The sequence below is a fragment of the Ictidomys tridecemlineatus genome, chromosome 1 (assembly GCF_052094955.1).
Source record: "Ictidomys tridecemlineatus isolate mIctTri1 chromosome 1, mIctTri1.hap1, whole genome shotgun sequence".
Lineage (NCBI taxonomy): Eukaryota > Metazoa > Chordata > Mammalia > Rodentia > Sciuridae > Ictidomys > Ictidomys tridecemlineatus.
The window spans coordinates 87,189,751-87,207,889 of record NC_135477.1 but is presented as its reverse complement, the minus strand read 5'-3'; the positions used below and the strand labels follow the sequence as shown (position 1 = coordinate 87,207,889).

At 38.6% G+C, this 18,139-nt stretch overlaps 1 protein-coding gene across 1 annotated transcript in view; it reads left to right on the top strand.

Annotated features, from left to right (window-relative positions):
• The window catches only part of Mccc2 (methylcrotonyl-CoA carboxylase subunit 2), a 71,777-nt gene that overhangs the window by 9,219 nt on the left and 44,419 nt on the right, over positions 1-18,139 (top strand). Inside the window, exons 2-6 of the mRNA XM_005328967.4 lie at positions 3,063-3,129; positions 9,909-9,993; positions 11,191-11,292; positions 16,075-16,202; positions 17,972-18,084. Coding sequence (XP_005329024.1) covers positions 3,063-3,129; positions 9,909-9,993; positions 11,191-11,292; positions 16,075-16,202; positions 17,972-18,084 — 495 coding nt within the window. The remainder of the gene's footprint in view (positions 1-3,062; positions 3,130-9,908; positions 9,994-11,190; positions 11,293-16,074; positions 16,203-17,971; positions 18,085-18,139) is intronic.

Below are 18,139 nucleotides of genomic sequence, written 5' to 3'. Positions count from 1 at the left end.
TGTGTGTGTGTCTTGCAATTTACTTTGAGTATTTTCAATTTGCCTTTTCATTGATTACTTTCTACATGCAAGGCACCCTGTTGGGTAGTATGAATGATTCAAGACAAATCAAATAAAACCATTTTGTACCAAAAAAAAGTTCATGACAATAACAACAAATCCCAGGGGAGCTGAAACTGTTGGTGATGCCCTTGATTCTGTAATTTGCCCTAATGCAACACTGTTTAGTCCTTTCCTAGTATCGTTGAATTGTTGAGCAAGCAGGACTGAACTGGAGCAAATATAGTCGTGGCCGTCCCTCCTCCACCCAATCCACACTTTTAGTTTAGGATCCTTAAGATTCAAGGTTTTGGAAACACTTAGATATGATATATATATATATATATATATATATATATATATATATATATATATATATAATATAATCTCCCCTTTTTCTTTTTAGTGCACTCTATCATTGAGCTGCATCCCCAGCCCCAAATATTTAGACACTTAACTAGTTGGGTTTTTAATACTGGAATCAGTATAGCAATGAATGACAAGAGGAGGACCTTTAAGCACAAAACAAGCCCAAAGAATATTAATTTCCTAGGCAGTGAAAAAGAATCTACTTTCCTTTCTACTTAGAAACATTATATCAATCAGAATAGGTCAGAGTCCGTACCTGTTCTTGAACCATGGCAAGGTGGCTGTAGCCCAGGGTTAGGCCGAAAGCCCCAAAGAGGTCACTTGGTGAACGACATGGAGGTGGCTGCTGTTTCACAGAGCCCTTCTCTGCCACTTTGGTTTATGCTACATGAGGAAATCCTTAAACACTGTCTTGTCCTTCTGTTAGGGCACTCTCAGATGTCCACGTTCAGGACACAGCCCTTGCTTACAAGGAATAGTTTCTACCTAGGAGACTTGTTTCACACTGCTATAATGCCACCTCTTGGTGACTCACTGAACAGACATGTCCTGGCACTGGAGCTTTATTTCAGAGGCAGTTCATAAACTGAGTTTCTGTGTTTGCTATATGTGAAAAGTGATCTCATCTCCTGGGTGTAATAATAATAGGAGTTCTTGACTTCCCCTGCCTTTTGTTGGTATCAACAAATAACCATTGCAATCTGGAAAAGTTCCTGCAGAAAGAAGGCATCTTTGTCTCTTACCACCTCCTTATCTTTGGTAGGTTCTGTTTGCCCCTAGTGGGCCCTCAGAAGTGGAGATTTTAGGCCCCTGTTTCTCTTTGTCATAGGTTAGAATCACCTGAGGAGCTTTTAAAGTTCCTATTGCCTAGGCCACACCTGCAGCCAGGGACCTCAGACTGAAGATAGGACCAGGAATCATTATTATTTTTTTTTAAAGTTCCCTGGTAAATTCATGGTAGAGTCAAGAGAGGGGAATGCTGCGCCCCTCCCCTGACTCAGGCAATGGCAAGGCCCTACTGAGGTGGATGGCGCAAGGCGTCCATCCTCTGGAGGAGCGCAGTATGTTTCTGGGAATGGGCTGATTTGTTTTTGTATTCCTTTAATAAGTATAGTTTTGATTTCTCATATGAGCATTAAGTATGAAGGAAAAATCATGACTTTCCCAATTAATGCAACTACTTCTAAAGCATAGATCTGTTTGCTCTAAATGCAATGATTCAGCTGTGGAATGTAAATTGTTAATGTCTAAAGAAAAACTCCCTGTATTCCTGTCAAGGAAGTTTTTGAGAAATTAAATTAAAATCTAGAGAAGAAAAATTAATGTTAAGAAGATAGATTAGTGCTTAGTACTGGGCAACTTGTTCTTGTTCCTGTGCACAATGGTTTGTGCTCTTACTTTTGTTTGATTACAAGTAATAACAAATCAACTACTTGCCATAACCATGGCACCGGTTCCAGTCAGTAAGTCAAGAAAGAATAGTCAAGGTATAGGCCAATAGTTTGGGACATTTGTAACTATTATTAAAAGTTAACTAAGCAGAAACAGCTCAAAGCAAAACTCAAACTGAAAGTACAAATGCTTGCTTATGCATAAGCCAAGATACATTCTTCTATTCTAATTGTAGCTACGTAATATTTTGTTTTGTTTGAATAATGATTCCTGTTTTGTAACCACAAAGTACTGTAAGCCTGCCAAAATGAAAAGTATATATGATCAACTTCACAAGTAAAGATCGGGATCAACACCTTCACTTTGGTGTCTGTGTTGTTTCTCCACCCCTTCTTTCGCCGACTCCTCACCATCCTGTTGGAGCTGGTCTCCGACAGGGGAACATTGTTCTAGGCATCTCTTTGAGCTGGATTTCCAGCAGGCTCTTTTCCCTACGATGTGGGGCTAGGTGGCATTAGATGGGAAGTAGTGCACTAGGCTCACAGAGGTCAGGATCTGGGACCTTCCTATCCAGGCACAGGGTCTTTTCCTTAACTTCATACTGCTTTGCTTTTTTTTATATTTACTGGATTTTGCAATACAAGAGATTGTAGAAGAAACTATGACCTCAGGAACTCTCACAGCCCCTGAAAACAGGAAATAAACTGGGTGCTGGCTGTGGTACATGCCTATAATCCTAGCAACTTGGGAGACTGACATGGGATCACAAATTCAAGGCCAGCCTAGGCAATTTAGTGAAACAAGGTCTCAAAAAAAGAGGCCAAGGATATAGTTCAGTAGTAGAGAGCCCCTGGGTTCAGTACCCAGTTGGATGGGAAAGGGAGGAAGCTTATGTTCCTTTATATTTCTTAAAAACAGAAAAACAAAAATCAGTTAATTTCAGTAGATATTTAAGGAAGAAAGACATTCAAATGAGCAGGAGAAACCAGCAGTAGGGTTAGAATTGAGAAAGATGAGTTAGGCTTCAGAAGAGAAGGTTTAGAGAGATGGCCCTGCAGGGTGGTGGCCATGAAGAAGAGCTGAACAGAAATGGGCAGCAATTAATCTTTTCCGTGGGATGACTCAAGTGGAGACCAAATTGCAGGGGTGGGTGGCCCCTAGTGGAGTTCACACAGAGGTGGGACAAGTTGATGTGTTAACCCTTATTTTGGTAAACAGTTGTTTTCTAATGTTCCTGCCCTCCTCCTCTGTTTCTCTTTTAGGAGAACTATGAGCAGATGAAAGCACTAGTGGATCAACTCCATGAACGAGCACAGTATATAAGACTAGGTAAACAGCACTTACTCTTCAGTTTATGCTTTAAATTAAGATGTCCTTTTACACTATTGCTTTTAGGAAAAACAAGTAGCATTAAGCCTTTGACTCTTAAAATTATACATTTTGTTTTTGGTATTCAGATGTTTTATTTTTTCCTGTAAATAGTCAACCTTTGGTATCTGTAGGAGTTTGGTTCCAGAACCCCAGAAGATACCAAAAATCTGTGGCTGCTTGAATCCCTTTTTTAAAATAGTATAGTATTTGTACCTAACCTAACACATCCTCCCATATACTTTATTTATTTATTTTGGTACCAGGGGCACTTAACCAGTGAGCCACATCCAGCCTTTTTTTTTTTTTTTTTTTTTTTGAGACATGGTCTTGCTAAGTTGTTGAGACTGGTTTTGAACTTGTGATCTTCCTCCCTCAGCCTCCTGAGTTGTTGGGATTACAGATGGGTTCCACCACACCTGGCTCACATCTCTGTTTCTTTCTTAAAAAAAAAAAAAATATATATATATATATATATATATATATATATATTTAAGTTGTTGGTGAACCTTTATTTTATTTATTTGTATGTGATACTGAGAATTGAACCCAGTGCCTCACGCATGCTAGGCAAGCACGCTATCACTGAGCCACAACCCTAGCTCCTCTGTTTCTTAATTTTACATAAAAGGAATTCTTTTGCTTGGAAGTAATTGCATCATGGAGAGGAACATACTACACGTATGATGATTGATGATTCTGTTGTACTCTTATGGGTCTATATGATATTTTTAGTTTAGAAAGCCATGTAACTTAAAACTACAGGAGATTTTCAAAATAAATTATCTCTCTCTCTTTTTTTTTTTTTTTTGTACTAGGGATGAACCCTGGGGGCTTAACCACTGAGCTACATCCTAGCCCTTTTTTATATTTTTGTTTAGAGACAGGGTCTCACTGAGTTGCTTAGGGCCTTGCTAAGTTGCTATGAGGCTGGCTTTGAACTCAAGATCCTGTGCCTCAGCCTCCTGAGCTACTGGTGTGTGCCACCCACCGCATCCAGCTCAAAATAAATTCTTAATATATGACTGGTGCCTAATTTAGGAGCTGCTATATTATTTTTATAGTCTTCATTAAAAAAATTTTCCCCAGTATCTTTACACATAGAGAACTGTTTTAATTTTGACATACGAGTACTGTTGTATTCTTAGGTATGATTTACCAAATTTAGAGGACAGACTCCCTCTATAGAAGTAATTAAGGAAATGAAAATAATAATATTTATATTTTTTTCTCTGAGGATTTTATGGATGCAAGGTAATTGATTAATGGTGGGTGAATAGAGAGACCATCTGAATTTGGTTATTCATCTGTTTTGTACATTATGGAAGAAATAAACTCAGTGTTTTTGTCCTTTATTATACACACACACATTTTTTTTTTTTTTTTGGTACTGGAGATTTAACCCAGATTCACTTAACCACTGAACTATATTTCCAGCTATTTTTTTTTTAATTTTTAATTTTGAGACAGGGCCTTGCTAAGTGCTTAGGGTCTTGCTAAGTTGCTGAGCACAGTTTTTTAAAAAAGAATATTAAAAATGACCTTTGTCCAGTATTTTTGATTTCAAGTCACAGAAATCCAAATCAAAGTGTTTAAGGTGGAAAGCACCATTTATTGTTTCTTGTACCCAATGGGAAGGCAGTATTGACTGGATCAGGGGCTCCAGAATCTCCAAGACTTTACCACTTCTTATCTCAAAATCTGTGTATGGTGTGGATCCTATCTCTCCAGGCTTCTCCATGAGGTGGGGAGCTAGGTTGCTGGTAGGATTACATCCATATAGTTCAGACTGAGGAAGTGATAGCTATCCTTTCATCACCAGTTTGGGAAGTTCTGATTGGCCCACTTTGGGTCACATGTTTACCCTGTGGCCCAATCACCGTGTCAGGGGAATTTGTAACTATGCCATCAGGACCTATGTCATGTAGGGCTTTAGGAGACTGGGCAGGTAACTCCTGGAACCTCATGGTGGTGGTAGTACTGCTTTCAGGAAAAGGGAGAAAGAAAAACAGGCAGAAGCAGTGATTTTCAGTTATACTGGCCTAGGCTACCCTATCTAGGTGTGTGCAAATAAATGGAGGGTTACTTACAAAATGGGGTAGCTGACATTTGTCATTCTTTTTGATCAGGTAGCTCTTGAATCCCTGCCCTAGTGTGGGGAAAATGGTATTAAAGAATGATACAGATTTTGTCATTTGGGGTATGATTTGAGGGGCAAAATATCCTATATTTTATGTATGCTTTTCTGAAGGATGACTGGAATTCATACTTTTTATGTAAATTTTTAAAATTTATATGTGACAGCAGAATGCATATTTGAGGGGAGGTGTGTATCAGGGATTGATTTCAGGGGCACTCCACCATGAGCCACATCTCCAGCCCTGTATTTTTTAGAGACACAGAGTTGCCTTAGCACCTCACTTTTGCTGATCTCCTGCCTCAGCCTCCTGAGCTGCTGGGATTTCAGGCGTGCACCATCATGCACACCTTAAACATACATTTTTTTTTTTTAAATTTATAGTAGGTGGATACAGTATTTTATTTCATTTTTATGTGGTGCTGAGGATCAAACCCAGTGCCTTACATGTGCGAGGTGAGTGCTCTATCCGCTGAGTTATAACCCCAGCCCAAACATACATTTTTGATAGACCTCTGGGCAGTTTCAAAATAAACAGAAAAACAGAAAAACGTGTGTGTATGTGTTTGTATGTTTTGTTGTTTAAAGGGATTTTGTGCACCTTGCTCTGGGCATTTTCTTCTCTAATTTTGTTCTGTGAATGGTCGTAGGCTAGTTTAGCAATGATGGTATTGATCGAGAGTTAGGGAATGTTGCTCATTTTCCTTTCCCTCCTGTTTCTGTAGTCATCCTGATTTTTTAATTCATGCAATTTCCTAAATAGTTTTCAGGCAGGATAAAGTAGCAGGTGTTTCAGGTTGTTTCATAAATAACACTTGACGTTTTTCAATAGAGAAAACTTGTGATAGATAAAGTTGACAAAATAGCTGACTCTTGCCCTCTTTTTTGTTCATTATTGTTTTCTCACCTCTGCCTTTGTTTCAGGTTTCTCAGGGCTCTTCTTTGATCTCCCCCTTCATCCTTGTTGGAATGTGTAGGACTCTTGAAGAGTAACTTAGTCATTTCTGTAGGTAGGAAAAGGATTACCCCTGTGGTGTTATTCAGAATAGCCAGAACTAAGCGTTTTTCTTAATTCAAGTTAATTGAAGTAAGTGTTTTGATAAAATCAGAAGTGCTTTGTTTTTACACTGGCTCATAACTTTATGACTGTAGAAAAACACAAATGGTCTTAATGGTTGAAGTGGAGAGGGGGCCTTTAATGATCTTAGGATAAGACTTGCATAATTTTTTGAAGATGTTTAAAAATGGAAGTTAAATTCCACTCGTGGAGTTCCAGCAGTGTGTGTAATACAGTTAAAGTGACAACAGTTAGACATTAGTGCATGCAAAGGCAGACAGCTAGGTCATGACTGCCCCTTGTCAGACAGCAATAGAAAGATGCTGTAAATTGTAAAATGCTTTCTGATCTCAGGGATGTTAAAATTCGAGCAGATTACCTATCTGAGAATCAATGCAAAACAGTAAATTACACGCAGTGGGAGTTTTATCTAAATGAGAGGTTAATGAAAGCATGTTTTCTGGCACCAAGTCTATGGGAATGGAGATAATTTACACAAAATGTTTAAAAAAGAATCTTTGGAAAACTGAGGTCTTGTGTTGTGCAGTCCGGTGGTCCAAATATACTATGCCTGTTTATTTTAATTAATTAATTTTGTCACTGGGAATTGAACCTGGCCACATCCCCACCCCCATATATATATATATATATATATATATATATATATATATATATATATATATTTTTTTTTTAGAGAGAGAGAGAGAGAGAGAATTTTTTAATATTTATTTTTTAGTTCTCTGCGGACACAACATCTTTGTTTGTATGTGGTGCTGAGGATCGAACCCGGGCCGCACGCATGCCAGGCGAGCGTGCTACCGCTTGAGCCACATCCCCAGCCCCTTATATTTTTTATTTTGAGACAGGTTCTTGCTGGCCTCAAACTTGTGATCCTCCAGCTTCAGCCTCCCAGGCTGCTGGGATTATAGTGTGTGCCACCAAACCCAGTGTACTATGCTTGTTAAAATGCAGAGGGGCTTCATTCTGTGCTCTGTAAGTCTGTATCAAGATTAACCCAAGATTTGGTTCTTCCTAATGAAACCAAAATTCACCAGCTGCTCCAAATTAAAAGGTCAAATTCTAGGCAGAATTAAGAAAATGATATTGGCTTAAGTACTTTTTTTTTTTTTTTAAAGCATATCTTAGCACCTTTTTGTCACCCAAATCTGCCTTCCATTCCCTCTCTTGCTAGGCCCTGAAAGGGCTCTTATGTCACTGCTTCTCACCCTAATCTGGTTTCCTTGCAGTGTCTGAATTTGTTTTTCTTTAAATATTTATTTTTAAACACTTCATTGAAGTAGAATTGACCTACAGTACTACATTAGAGTATGCAATTTAAAGCCATTTTGACATGTATGTTTACTCAGGGAACCATAACTACAATCAAGATATTAAATGTGTCCATATTCTGCAGAATTTCCTCTGCCTTTTCTTTCTTTTTTTTTTCCCCCCTTTGCCTTTTGGAAGGCCCAAGTGCTCCAACTTCATGTACCCATCCCGTGGCGGAGGCCTCAGTGTCTTGAGACCCTTTTGTCCCTTTCTCTCTGACCCCTAAATATGATCCCTTAAGGTCTTGACCAGTGCTTGGGAAAAAAGAGAAAAGCCATTTGACTTAATCACAATATTTTGTAACTAAGTTCTGGGAGGACGCCACATTATGTGACCAGCATTTTCCTTTCCTGATTGGTGAGGCTCTGTCGGTCACTTCCCATGATCTAGCCACATCAAAGTGATTCTGTAGACAGTGCCACCCCCCACCCCCTTCTTGAAAGTCCTAAAAATGTCACCAAATGTGTCTTCATGCTGGGCATGCCTTCCTACATCCCTAGGGATCGAGTTACCTTACCTGTCCTTGTAACCTTGCCCCTCTTGATCTCTATTGAATGGAAATTTCTAAAGAATCAGAGTCCCCCAATAAAAGTCCACTCCCAAAGGAGCTTGCTCTCTCCCACCAGCCTCTCATTACATTCCTCTATCTCCCATTTGGGGAGCTTGAGGCCAAGGGCAGAGGAGTGGTCCCGGGGGCTTGAATTAAAGGTAAATTGTGTGTCTATGTTTTATTTGATACCTTAGGAAATTCACTCGAGTGACCCTTAGTTTAGCTGCCCTTGCTGGTTGGGGATGGCACTAAGTCTTTCCTTCCCAGGATTATTTCATTTTAAAAGAAGATTAGATGTATGATGTAATATTCTTGGTAACCTGAAGACAGATTTGGTCTTAAAAATATGCCATGTACCTCTTCAGGAAAAAAAAAAATCCTTTTGGGTACAGCAAAGAGTCCTTTTTTGGAAAAAAGGTTGTATTTGGAAGCCTGTTTGAAATAGATAGAAACTTATTTTCTTACCCAAGTAAACAAATGGCTTTCTTAAATAGTTGAGTTTTGCATTATACAGAGACTATATTGCGACCATTTTGGGGGCAGCAATGAAAACGAACATTTTAAGGGGCTGGGGTTGTGGCTCAGTGGTAGAGCGCTTGCCTAGCACAGGCGGGGCCCTGGGTTCCATCCTCAGCACCACATAAAAATAAGTAAATAAAATAAAGGCATTGTGTTCGTCTACACCTAAAAAATAAATGTTAAATAAAGAAAATGAACATTTTAAGGTACTGCTTGATACTTTGGTTCACAGAGAGCGGGTCATAGATACTCGCAAGACACTAAGGCCTCAGCCCAGGACGGGTACGTGAGGTTGGGGCCCTTTGGCCTCAAGTAGTCTGGTCAGGTTACCCTAGCATCTCTTTAATTACTGTGATTTTGTCTATTAAGATGTAAGTAATGTTGTGAAATACCAAAGACCATTTCTGAGTCAAGAGACTAACAAAAGGGGATTTTCTAATTGCTGTAAAGGTGTTCAGTTCTCCCATTTGCAGACTTAAAGTGTTGTGGGTCACTAATGTCATTTTTACATAAGTCCTCACTTGCCTTTTGGGCTAGTAATTTCTCAATGATGCTTTTACCTCATCCAAACGAAGACAGGAATTTTCATATTTTATCTAGGACTTAGTATAATGCTAGATACATGTGGTAAATATTTAACAGAGTGACAGTGAGGCAGTTTTTGCAATGAATGAGTTGCAAAGAAAATACTGAGTAACTTTTTATAATTACTAGTGAATTCAGAACATGTAAAAGATATACTCTAGGATCAGAGATAGATTGATTTGAAAACAAAACAAAATCCTATTTCTTTAATTACTTCAGAAAATTGGTAGCTGGCAAGTTGAGTGATTGAACTGAAAAATTAGCTGTTTCTCACAAGATATATTGAACTTTTTAAAAATGCCTTGCTTTGGGGCTGGGGGGGCTGGGGTTGTGGCTCAGTGATAGAGTGCTCGCCTAGCACGTTGGGTTCAATCCTCAGCACCACATAAAAATAAGTAAATAAAATAAAGGTATTGTGTCCAACTACAACTAAAAAATAAATATTAAAAAAAAACCAAATAAGAGTGCCTTGCTTTGTCTTGAGCATTATATGTTTTCTTGGCATTAATTTGATTTAGAGATCTTATATAGGTCTGATCTATTTAATCATGTTTTTATTCTAGGAGGTAGTGAGAAAGCCCGAGCACTGCACACAGCAAGAGGAAAACTGTTACCCAGAGAAAGAGTCGACACGCTTATAGACCCAGGGTTGGTACCTGCCCAATGCTGACACAGTGTTCTCTGTTCTGTGGTACTTTATTAGACGGTGTTATAAATAAGTGATTTTGAATTTTTTTTTGCTTTGGTATCTGGGATTAAATTCAGGGAAACTTAGTCACCGAGCCACATCCTAGACCTTTTTTTTTTTTTTGTATTTTATCTAGTGACAGGGTCTCACCGAGTTGCTTAAGGCCTCACCAAGTTGCTGAGGCTGACTTTGAAATCACGATCCTCCTGCCTCAGCTTCCCAAGCCGCTGAGATTACAGGCATGTGCCACCATGCCCGGCTTGAATTTTCATTCTTATAAAATTCAAACAGCAAAAGTTTATTGGGAGTCTACTGTGTGTCAGGCACTGTTTTAGACGTTAATAATACGTCAATGAACAAGACAAATGAAGAGTTTTGCCCTACTGGAGTTTATATTATGGCAGAGGGAGACAGAAGATAAATAATAAATGTTTTAAGTTATACATTATGCTAGAAGGTAACAAGTATTGTGGGGAAAAGAAAAGATAGACCAGAGTAAGAGAGAGACCATGATGGACAAGTTGTAAGTTTTAAGTGGGATGGTTAGGGTAGACCTCTTTGAGAAGTTGACATTTGAGCAAAGATTTAAAGGAGGGACAAGAGATAGCCCTATAAATAGCTGGGACAAATTTTGCAGGCAGAGGAAACAAGCAGGGCAAAGGCCCAGAGGTGGGATGTATGCTAGGTATGCTGATGTCCAGGAGATCAATGTGTTTGGTATTGAGGGAATGAAGGGGAGACTAATAGGAAATGGAGTTAGAGTTATGAGGGCCTTGTAGGCCATTGTAAAGGTTTTGGTTCTTACTTTAAGAGAAATGGGGAGCTATTGTAGAATTTTTTTTTTCCTATGGTACTGGGGATTGAACCCAGAGGTATTCTACCACTAAGGTACCTTCCGAGCCCTTTTTATTTTTTAGACAGTCTAATTAATTTGCCCAGGCTGGCCTTGAACTGTGATCCTCTTGCCTTAGCCTTTGAAGTAGCTGGAATTATAGTCATGTTTCACTGTGCCCAACTCTTTTTATAGATTTTATGTATAATATGCATATTTGAAAAAATAGTTTTCCTTTTCTTAAAAATGTATAACTACACACACACACACACATATGTTTATATATATATAGACACTAATTCAAAAATGTTCTTTTTCCTTTCAGGTCTCCATTTCTGGAATTATCCCAGTTTGCAGGTTACCAGTTATATGGTAATGAGGACGTCCCCGCAGGTGGCATCATTACAGGCATTGGAAGAGTATCAGGGTGAGTATTCTACCTAAAGCTTAGTAATGAGGGTCAGCTGGGCACATTGGCACATACCTGTAATCCCAGCATCGTGGGAGGCTGAGGCAGGAGGAGTTCAAAGCCAGCCGTAGCAACTTAACAAGATCCTGTCTCAAAGTTAAAAATAATAAGCGATGTGGATGTGGTTCAATTGTTGAGCGCCCTGTGTGGTAATAACAACAACAACAACAACAACAATAATAATAATGGTAGCCAGGAAGAAGAGGACTTTGATGAGATGCAGGCATCCAGCACTCACTTTGCATATTAGCATGCAAGCTTTGTGCTGTTTATATAATTTAGGACCTGATAATCCTACTCAGACCTGCAATAGATTCATTTGTGGAGCTTTAGAAACAAAAATTGAAGGGGAAAAACCCCCAGCAAAAGTTCCTGAGATCCAATTCAGACCTCCCACTGAATTAGCATTCCTATGTGTGGGATTGGCGTATAGTTTCAAAGGCTCCCTAGGCAATCTCTTGCTCACCTGGGGTGATAACCATTTTGTTAGAGGAATAGTTTTTCAGGTTTGGTCCCCAGGCAGCATCAGCATCACTTGGGAACTTATTAGAAAAAAAGCAGATTCTCCAGTCTTCCTGTTATATGGTAATGAGGAAGTCCCCGCAGGTGGCATCCTGGAAGTACTTCCTGGAAGTAATAATTCAGAAATGCTTGGGGTGAGGCCCTGCAGTCTGTATTTTAACAAGTCCTGCAACATATGTTGCTTAATAGTTCTTGGATACTTAAGTTTGAGAACCACTGTAGGCTCAGGGACTCTAGATTCCTCAATGTTAAATTTATTTGTATATGTTTCTGAATGTGGTCCTATTTACCACGTAGGTATTATGCCAGGCATTGTAGTGATTGCCTGTCTTCATCCTCACGGCAGCTGTGTGAGCATGGATGCTATCATAGTCCTCATCATTGTGCAGAGGATGCAGCCTTAGAGAGTAACATGTTTTGATCTCAGTCTGACTCAGCCTGGCACACTTGACTTTGACACACATGTTACTTTATGGTGTGTTCCTCCACCTTCTCCCCATGATCCATGCCTGCAGCTATAGCCATTTACCATTGTTGCTTCTTCCTTGATTTTTACTCCCAAGTTTCCCCCATGGCTCTTTGCTTAATATTCACCCAGTATGGAGACATTTTTAATGCAAAATTAAACTAAATTCCTATGTTATGGAAATACATAATTAAGTAGAATAATTGCCCTTTATCATATCTCTCGTTGTAATGACTGTCGATACCTTAGAACATGCTCTTCCATTTTGTTCCCCTTGTGTATACAGTCATGTGTTGCTTAAAAACTATGGTATGATTTGAGAACTGCGTTATGTGAACATCATAGAGCTATGGCTCTATGATGCTGCTAGACAGTGTAATCCTAAAGGATCACCATTGTGTACGTGGTCTGTTGTTAACTGAGACATTATTATGTGGTGCATGACTGTATATTTTATTAAAGATTGAGTGTTCCCTCTCTGAAATGCTTGGGAACAGAGGTGTTTCTGATTGCAGATTTTTTTTTCCAGATTTTGGGATATTTGCATATATAATGAGATATTTTTTGGGTGGGAACCAAGTCTAAATGTGAGATTCACTTATGTTTCATGTACACCACACCTTATACACATAATTCAAAGGTAATTTTATATGATATTTTCCATGCCACAGATGGAAAATTCCACATCTGACCTTATGTAGTCAAATGCATGTGCACTAAAAATGCTAACTTTAGTAGTCTGCTTCATGTTACTACAATGAGATTATCAGAGAGAGGCTATTTATGAATTAAAGACAGGTTTATTTTGGTTCACATTTCTGGAGGTTCCAAAGCATGGCACCTGCATCAGCTCAGTTCTGATGAGGGCTATGAATAGCAGTGGTGGGGAGCATGTGCTAGAGCAAACTGCTCACATCTTGAATTGGAGCAGGAAGAGAGAGGATGGATGGGGTTTCATAAGACCCTTTGGGGCACACCCTCAGTGACATAAGGACCTCCCACAAGGTCCTATCTCCCAAAGGCTCCATCACCTCTCAATAGTGCTCAGGGACCAATACCACTCAGGGACCAAGCCTTTAACACATGGACCTTTGGGGAACTCTCATCCAAATCATAGTTCATAGCATTAGCATAAACTCAGGTGTGATTGAAAGGTACTTAGGAACAGCAAAAGTTGTTCCTGGCACCCAGAAATTGCAAGGGTTTTAGGAGTTCTGTGGCAGGAATGGAGTGGGGGAGCACCAAAGTATGTATTTCTCATTATTACAGGTTCCTTTATAATTTCTGAAGTAGATACTAAGACATTTAATGAGGAAACTTATATGGGGTTTATTTATAAGCCAGTTTAATTCAAGGACTGCTTGCCTGAGATAGTGACTAGTCAAAGAGTAATTGTACAGCATCCCATCTTTCTGGACTTTATAAGACTTATTATGGCTTATAAAGTCCATGTCAGATATGATCCCTCCCTACTTTTCTCACCTCAGTCTTTTATTATAACACTTCAGTTGCCTAGAGTTGTCCAATTTCTCTGTGCCTGTTTCTGTAAGATGAGATATCTCATGTGCCTTAGGACAGTACTAGTGTATATGGGTGGCAGCTATTATTTTTATTCCTCAACCATTTTATCTTATCATAGCCCCCACCACAATTAACTTGTTTTATTATATTATTTACCATATTTGATTGCATCTTTGTGTTTTTTTTTTTCTTTTTTGGTTGGTGTTTTTATGTTTTGGTTTTATTATTTTTTTTCTGGTACTGGGGACTGAATCCAGGGCCTCATGCATTTGAGGCAAGAGCTCTACCACTGAGCTATGTCCCCAGCCCTATGTTTGATTGCATCTTTTACCTTGTTTTGTGATATCTTATTATAATAATTAAACAACATTGCCTTATTTTATTATATGTTCATAGTACTTAAAAATCTAAAATTATTAATTTTTTAAGTATTTTTTTAGTTGAAGTTGTACACAATACCTTTATTTTATTTATTTATTTTTATGTGGTGCTGAGGTTCAAACCCAGGGCCTTGCGCATGCTAGGCAAGCACTCTACCACTGAGCTACAACCCCAGCTCCTGTCTGTGATCTTTTAATACATTTGCAAAAGTGGACTATGTCTCTTGTTCAAAATCACATATCTAGAAAATGGCAGAGCCAGTTGAGCTTTTTCTGACTTCACAGCCTGGCTTCCTTGTAGTATCAGAGCTTCTTAAGCTTTTCTGGGTGTGTCACCCATGAGCCGGGACGTGTGAACACACTTTCTCTCAGTGTGGAGTCATGGCTCAGCAACCTGCCATAAGCCTAAATTTCCTTCAGAGTTTTATATGTTTGGAGTGGTACATGCCTGTAATCCCAGCGGCTCGGGAGACTGAGGTAGGAGGATTGTGAGTTCAAACCAGCCTCAGCAACTTAGTGAGACTCTAAGCAACTCAGTGAAACCCTGTTTCTAAATACAATATGAAAAGGGCTGGGGTGTCTCAGTGGTAAAGTGCCCCTAGGTTCAATCCCTGGTACCAAAAAAAGAGGAAAGTTTTATATGTTTAATGGTAAAGTTATTAAAAATTTGCATTCCACTCTAAATAAAATGCTACTTGTAATGTAGAAAAAGGTTTTATGTGATCTAGTGAATAAAACTGATGCTCAGAGAAGAGACTTGTTTATCTTGTATGGAGCCCTGCTAACTAATAGGAAAAGCATAACCCTACTATATGTTGGATGTTCAGTTGCTTTTCTTGATTTTCAATAGGGATTCAATGAACTACTCTTTAGAATTCTAGGGAACATAAAATAATAACCAACACTAAATATTTAAAAAGTAGAATTTTGTAAAAAACATGCTGTTGCTGTCTCAGATTTCAAGCGAACCTCTGATCTTAAGGTTCTGTGGCAATGCCAGGCAGGTCAATCTTCCCTTGCCCCCCAGATTTTTGTCACTTGTGTACTGTTTTAAAGTTTGCATCCATTGTGTCTTCAAGCAAGATAAGTGTATTTTAGACTTCTTTTAGCTTTTTCTAAAAAATGGCTGTAACATTGAGGAACTTCTGAAAACACACACACAAAAATCTTAGTATCTTGGCGGGTCAGTTTTCATTTTTTGCAAATTATCAAAAGGAAAATTTGAAGCTTTATTGTGAGGGAATTCTTTGCCCTTGAGACTTGGATTAATATTATTATGCTTGGTATTATGATTATCTTGTTAGAACCCTTTCATTGAAGAACCATTAGAACGTGTGTTTTAGGCCAGGCACAGATTATAGGCGTGAGCCTGTAAATCCTAGCAGCTCGGAAGCTGAGGCAGGAGAATCATGAGTTCAAAGCCAGCCTCAGCAATGGTGAGGCACTAAGCAAATCAGAGAGACCCTGTATCTAAATAAAATACAAAATAAGGCTGGGGATGTGGCTCAGTGGTTCAGTGTCCCTGAGTTCAATCCCTGATTAAGAAAAAAAAAAAAAAAAAGAAAGAAAGAAAATGTGTTTTAGGTTGTTAATTTTCTACTAATTATGTAGGGACTGGTGACATTTTAAAAGTCAAGTATGAGTGTGTGAACTTGTTAGAAGTACTCATATTTTATAAATGAATATGTGAACCCTAATAAAGCTTACTTTTTGGCATAAGATTGTTCAGTAATTATTAGTGGTCATAGAAGTTGAAGGTTACATCAGAGTGTCTTGTAGTGAGCTGTAATTGGACTTTGATTTTGAAGACATATCTCATATTCTCTTTCCAATGAAATTTTTGCCTTTCAGAGTAGAGTGCATGATTGTTGCTAATGATGCCACTGTGAAAGGGGGTTCCTACTACCCAGTGACTGTGAAAAAACACCTGCGGGCACAAGAAATTGCGATGCAAAACAGGCTCCCCTGCATCTACCTGGGCAAGTCACAAGAGTTGTAAAAACACTACTGTTAGTTGGTAAAAGGCGAGACTGTATATATGACACCATCAATGGGTACTTAAAAATACTGAAGTATTTCTACCATAATTAACAAGAAAATGCATGTTCTTTGCTCAGAACTCTGGGAGAAAAAGTAAATAAGAACTACTACCATGATAATATTACTGAAGAATAGTTCTGCTAACATTTTAGTGCATGCCAGTTTTTTCTCTATATGTTTGGATATTTTTCATATACATATTGTTTTTCTGTTAATCATAAAGGGTTTAAATAAAAAAAAAGCAGGTTGGTATTTATGGATAGCTCGAGTGCCAGGTGTTATATTAAATGCTTGAGTATTATATAATGTGAGCAGATATAATTTAAGATAAACTTAATTTCCCACAAAAGTAAAATCATATTTGAAATTAAAATACATTTAAATCAAAGGGGCGAGGTGTGGTGACGCATGTCTGTAATCCCAGTGATTTGGGAGGTTCAGGCAGGAGGATTGCAAGGTCAAGGCCAGCCTCAGAAACTTAGGGAAGCCCTTAGCAACTTAGTTAATCCCTGAGGGCTATGGATATGGCTCAGTGGTTAAGCACCTCTAGGTTCAACCCCTAGTACAAAAATAGATAAATAAATAAAATAAATCAAAGGGTATTTCAGTTTAAAACAGGCACTTCCTGGATATTGGTTTAGTCCAATAAAACTCTAGCACATAGTTTTGGTTTATGCAGGCCTTTGGACAGGTTCTGATGTATTTATCTTTTTTTGGCGAGGGGGAAAAGTTAATTTACCTGATAGACTTGCAATATGAATTGCTTTGCACATATAAAAAGTAGCAAATGATGGGCTGTGGCTGTGGCTCAGTGGTAGTGCACTTGCCTGCCATGTGTGAGGCACTGGGTTCGATTCTCAGCATTTCGTATAAATAAATAAAGGTCTATGAACAACTAAAAAATATTAAAAAGAAAGTAGCAAATGAGACCCAGCTGATTGAATGTGTTGGGCCAGACACCATAGGGGACACAGAGTATTGTGTGATTTCTGGCTTTAGCAAGCTCATAATTAATTGAAGACAGAATGTAATGTATTAAATCACAATATAAGACTTAATGGTATAGGCAATAATAATGGTATAGGACTAGCTAACTTTTTTTTCTCTGTGTGCACTCAGAGTAAGTGCTGAACCAAACACCTTGCATACATTTTCATGTCATCCTGATAACAACTATAATTAGTAGCTACTGTTGTTTTCATTTCATGGGTAAGAAATCAGATGCATAGAATGGCCAGGAAACATGCCTGTAATCACAGAGCTATGAAGCAGCAAGCTCCATTTTGAACTTGGCTGACATTCTTATCTACCTCTTCAGTCTGCAATGGAATCAATATCAGAAGGCAATATGTGATAAATTATCACATGAATTCTGTAGATGGTTTCTATATTGGTTTAGAAGAGGGAGAGATACTTTTTTTAGCTCAGCTGGTTAAGAGTTTCTGGAGTTTTTGGGTCCTCAAAGGAGAGAATGCTAAACGATTTGTGTAGAATTTTGCACAGCCGTAGGAAAGCCTAATGGGTTTGGGGAAGACTAAATCATTTTGGCTGTGTTGGGAGATTGGTGATAAAGACTCTAGGACAGTTTGGAAAGATAGGGAAAGGGTTTTTTGTGATTAAGAACTGATGCTATCATTCATACAAATCTGCTGTGCATAGATATTTTGTTGATGGAGATGCAGTTATTGATCTTATTTTCCTTATTCAGTGGACTCAGGAGGAGCCAACTTACCCCGACAAGCTGATGTGTTTCCAGACCGAGACCACTTTGGCCGCATATTCTACAATCAAGCAATTATGTCGTCTAAAGGTATTACCCAGGTAATTTCTCATTAATGAGGTATGTTGCTTTTTATTCCAAATGTCTTTGCTAATT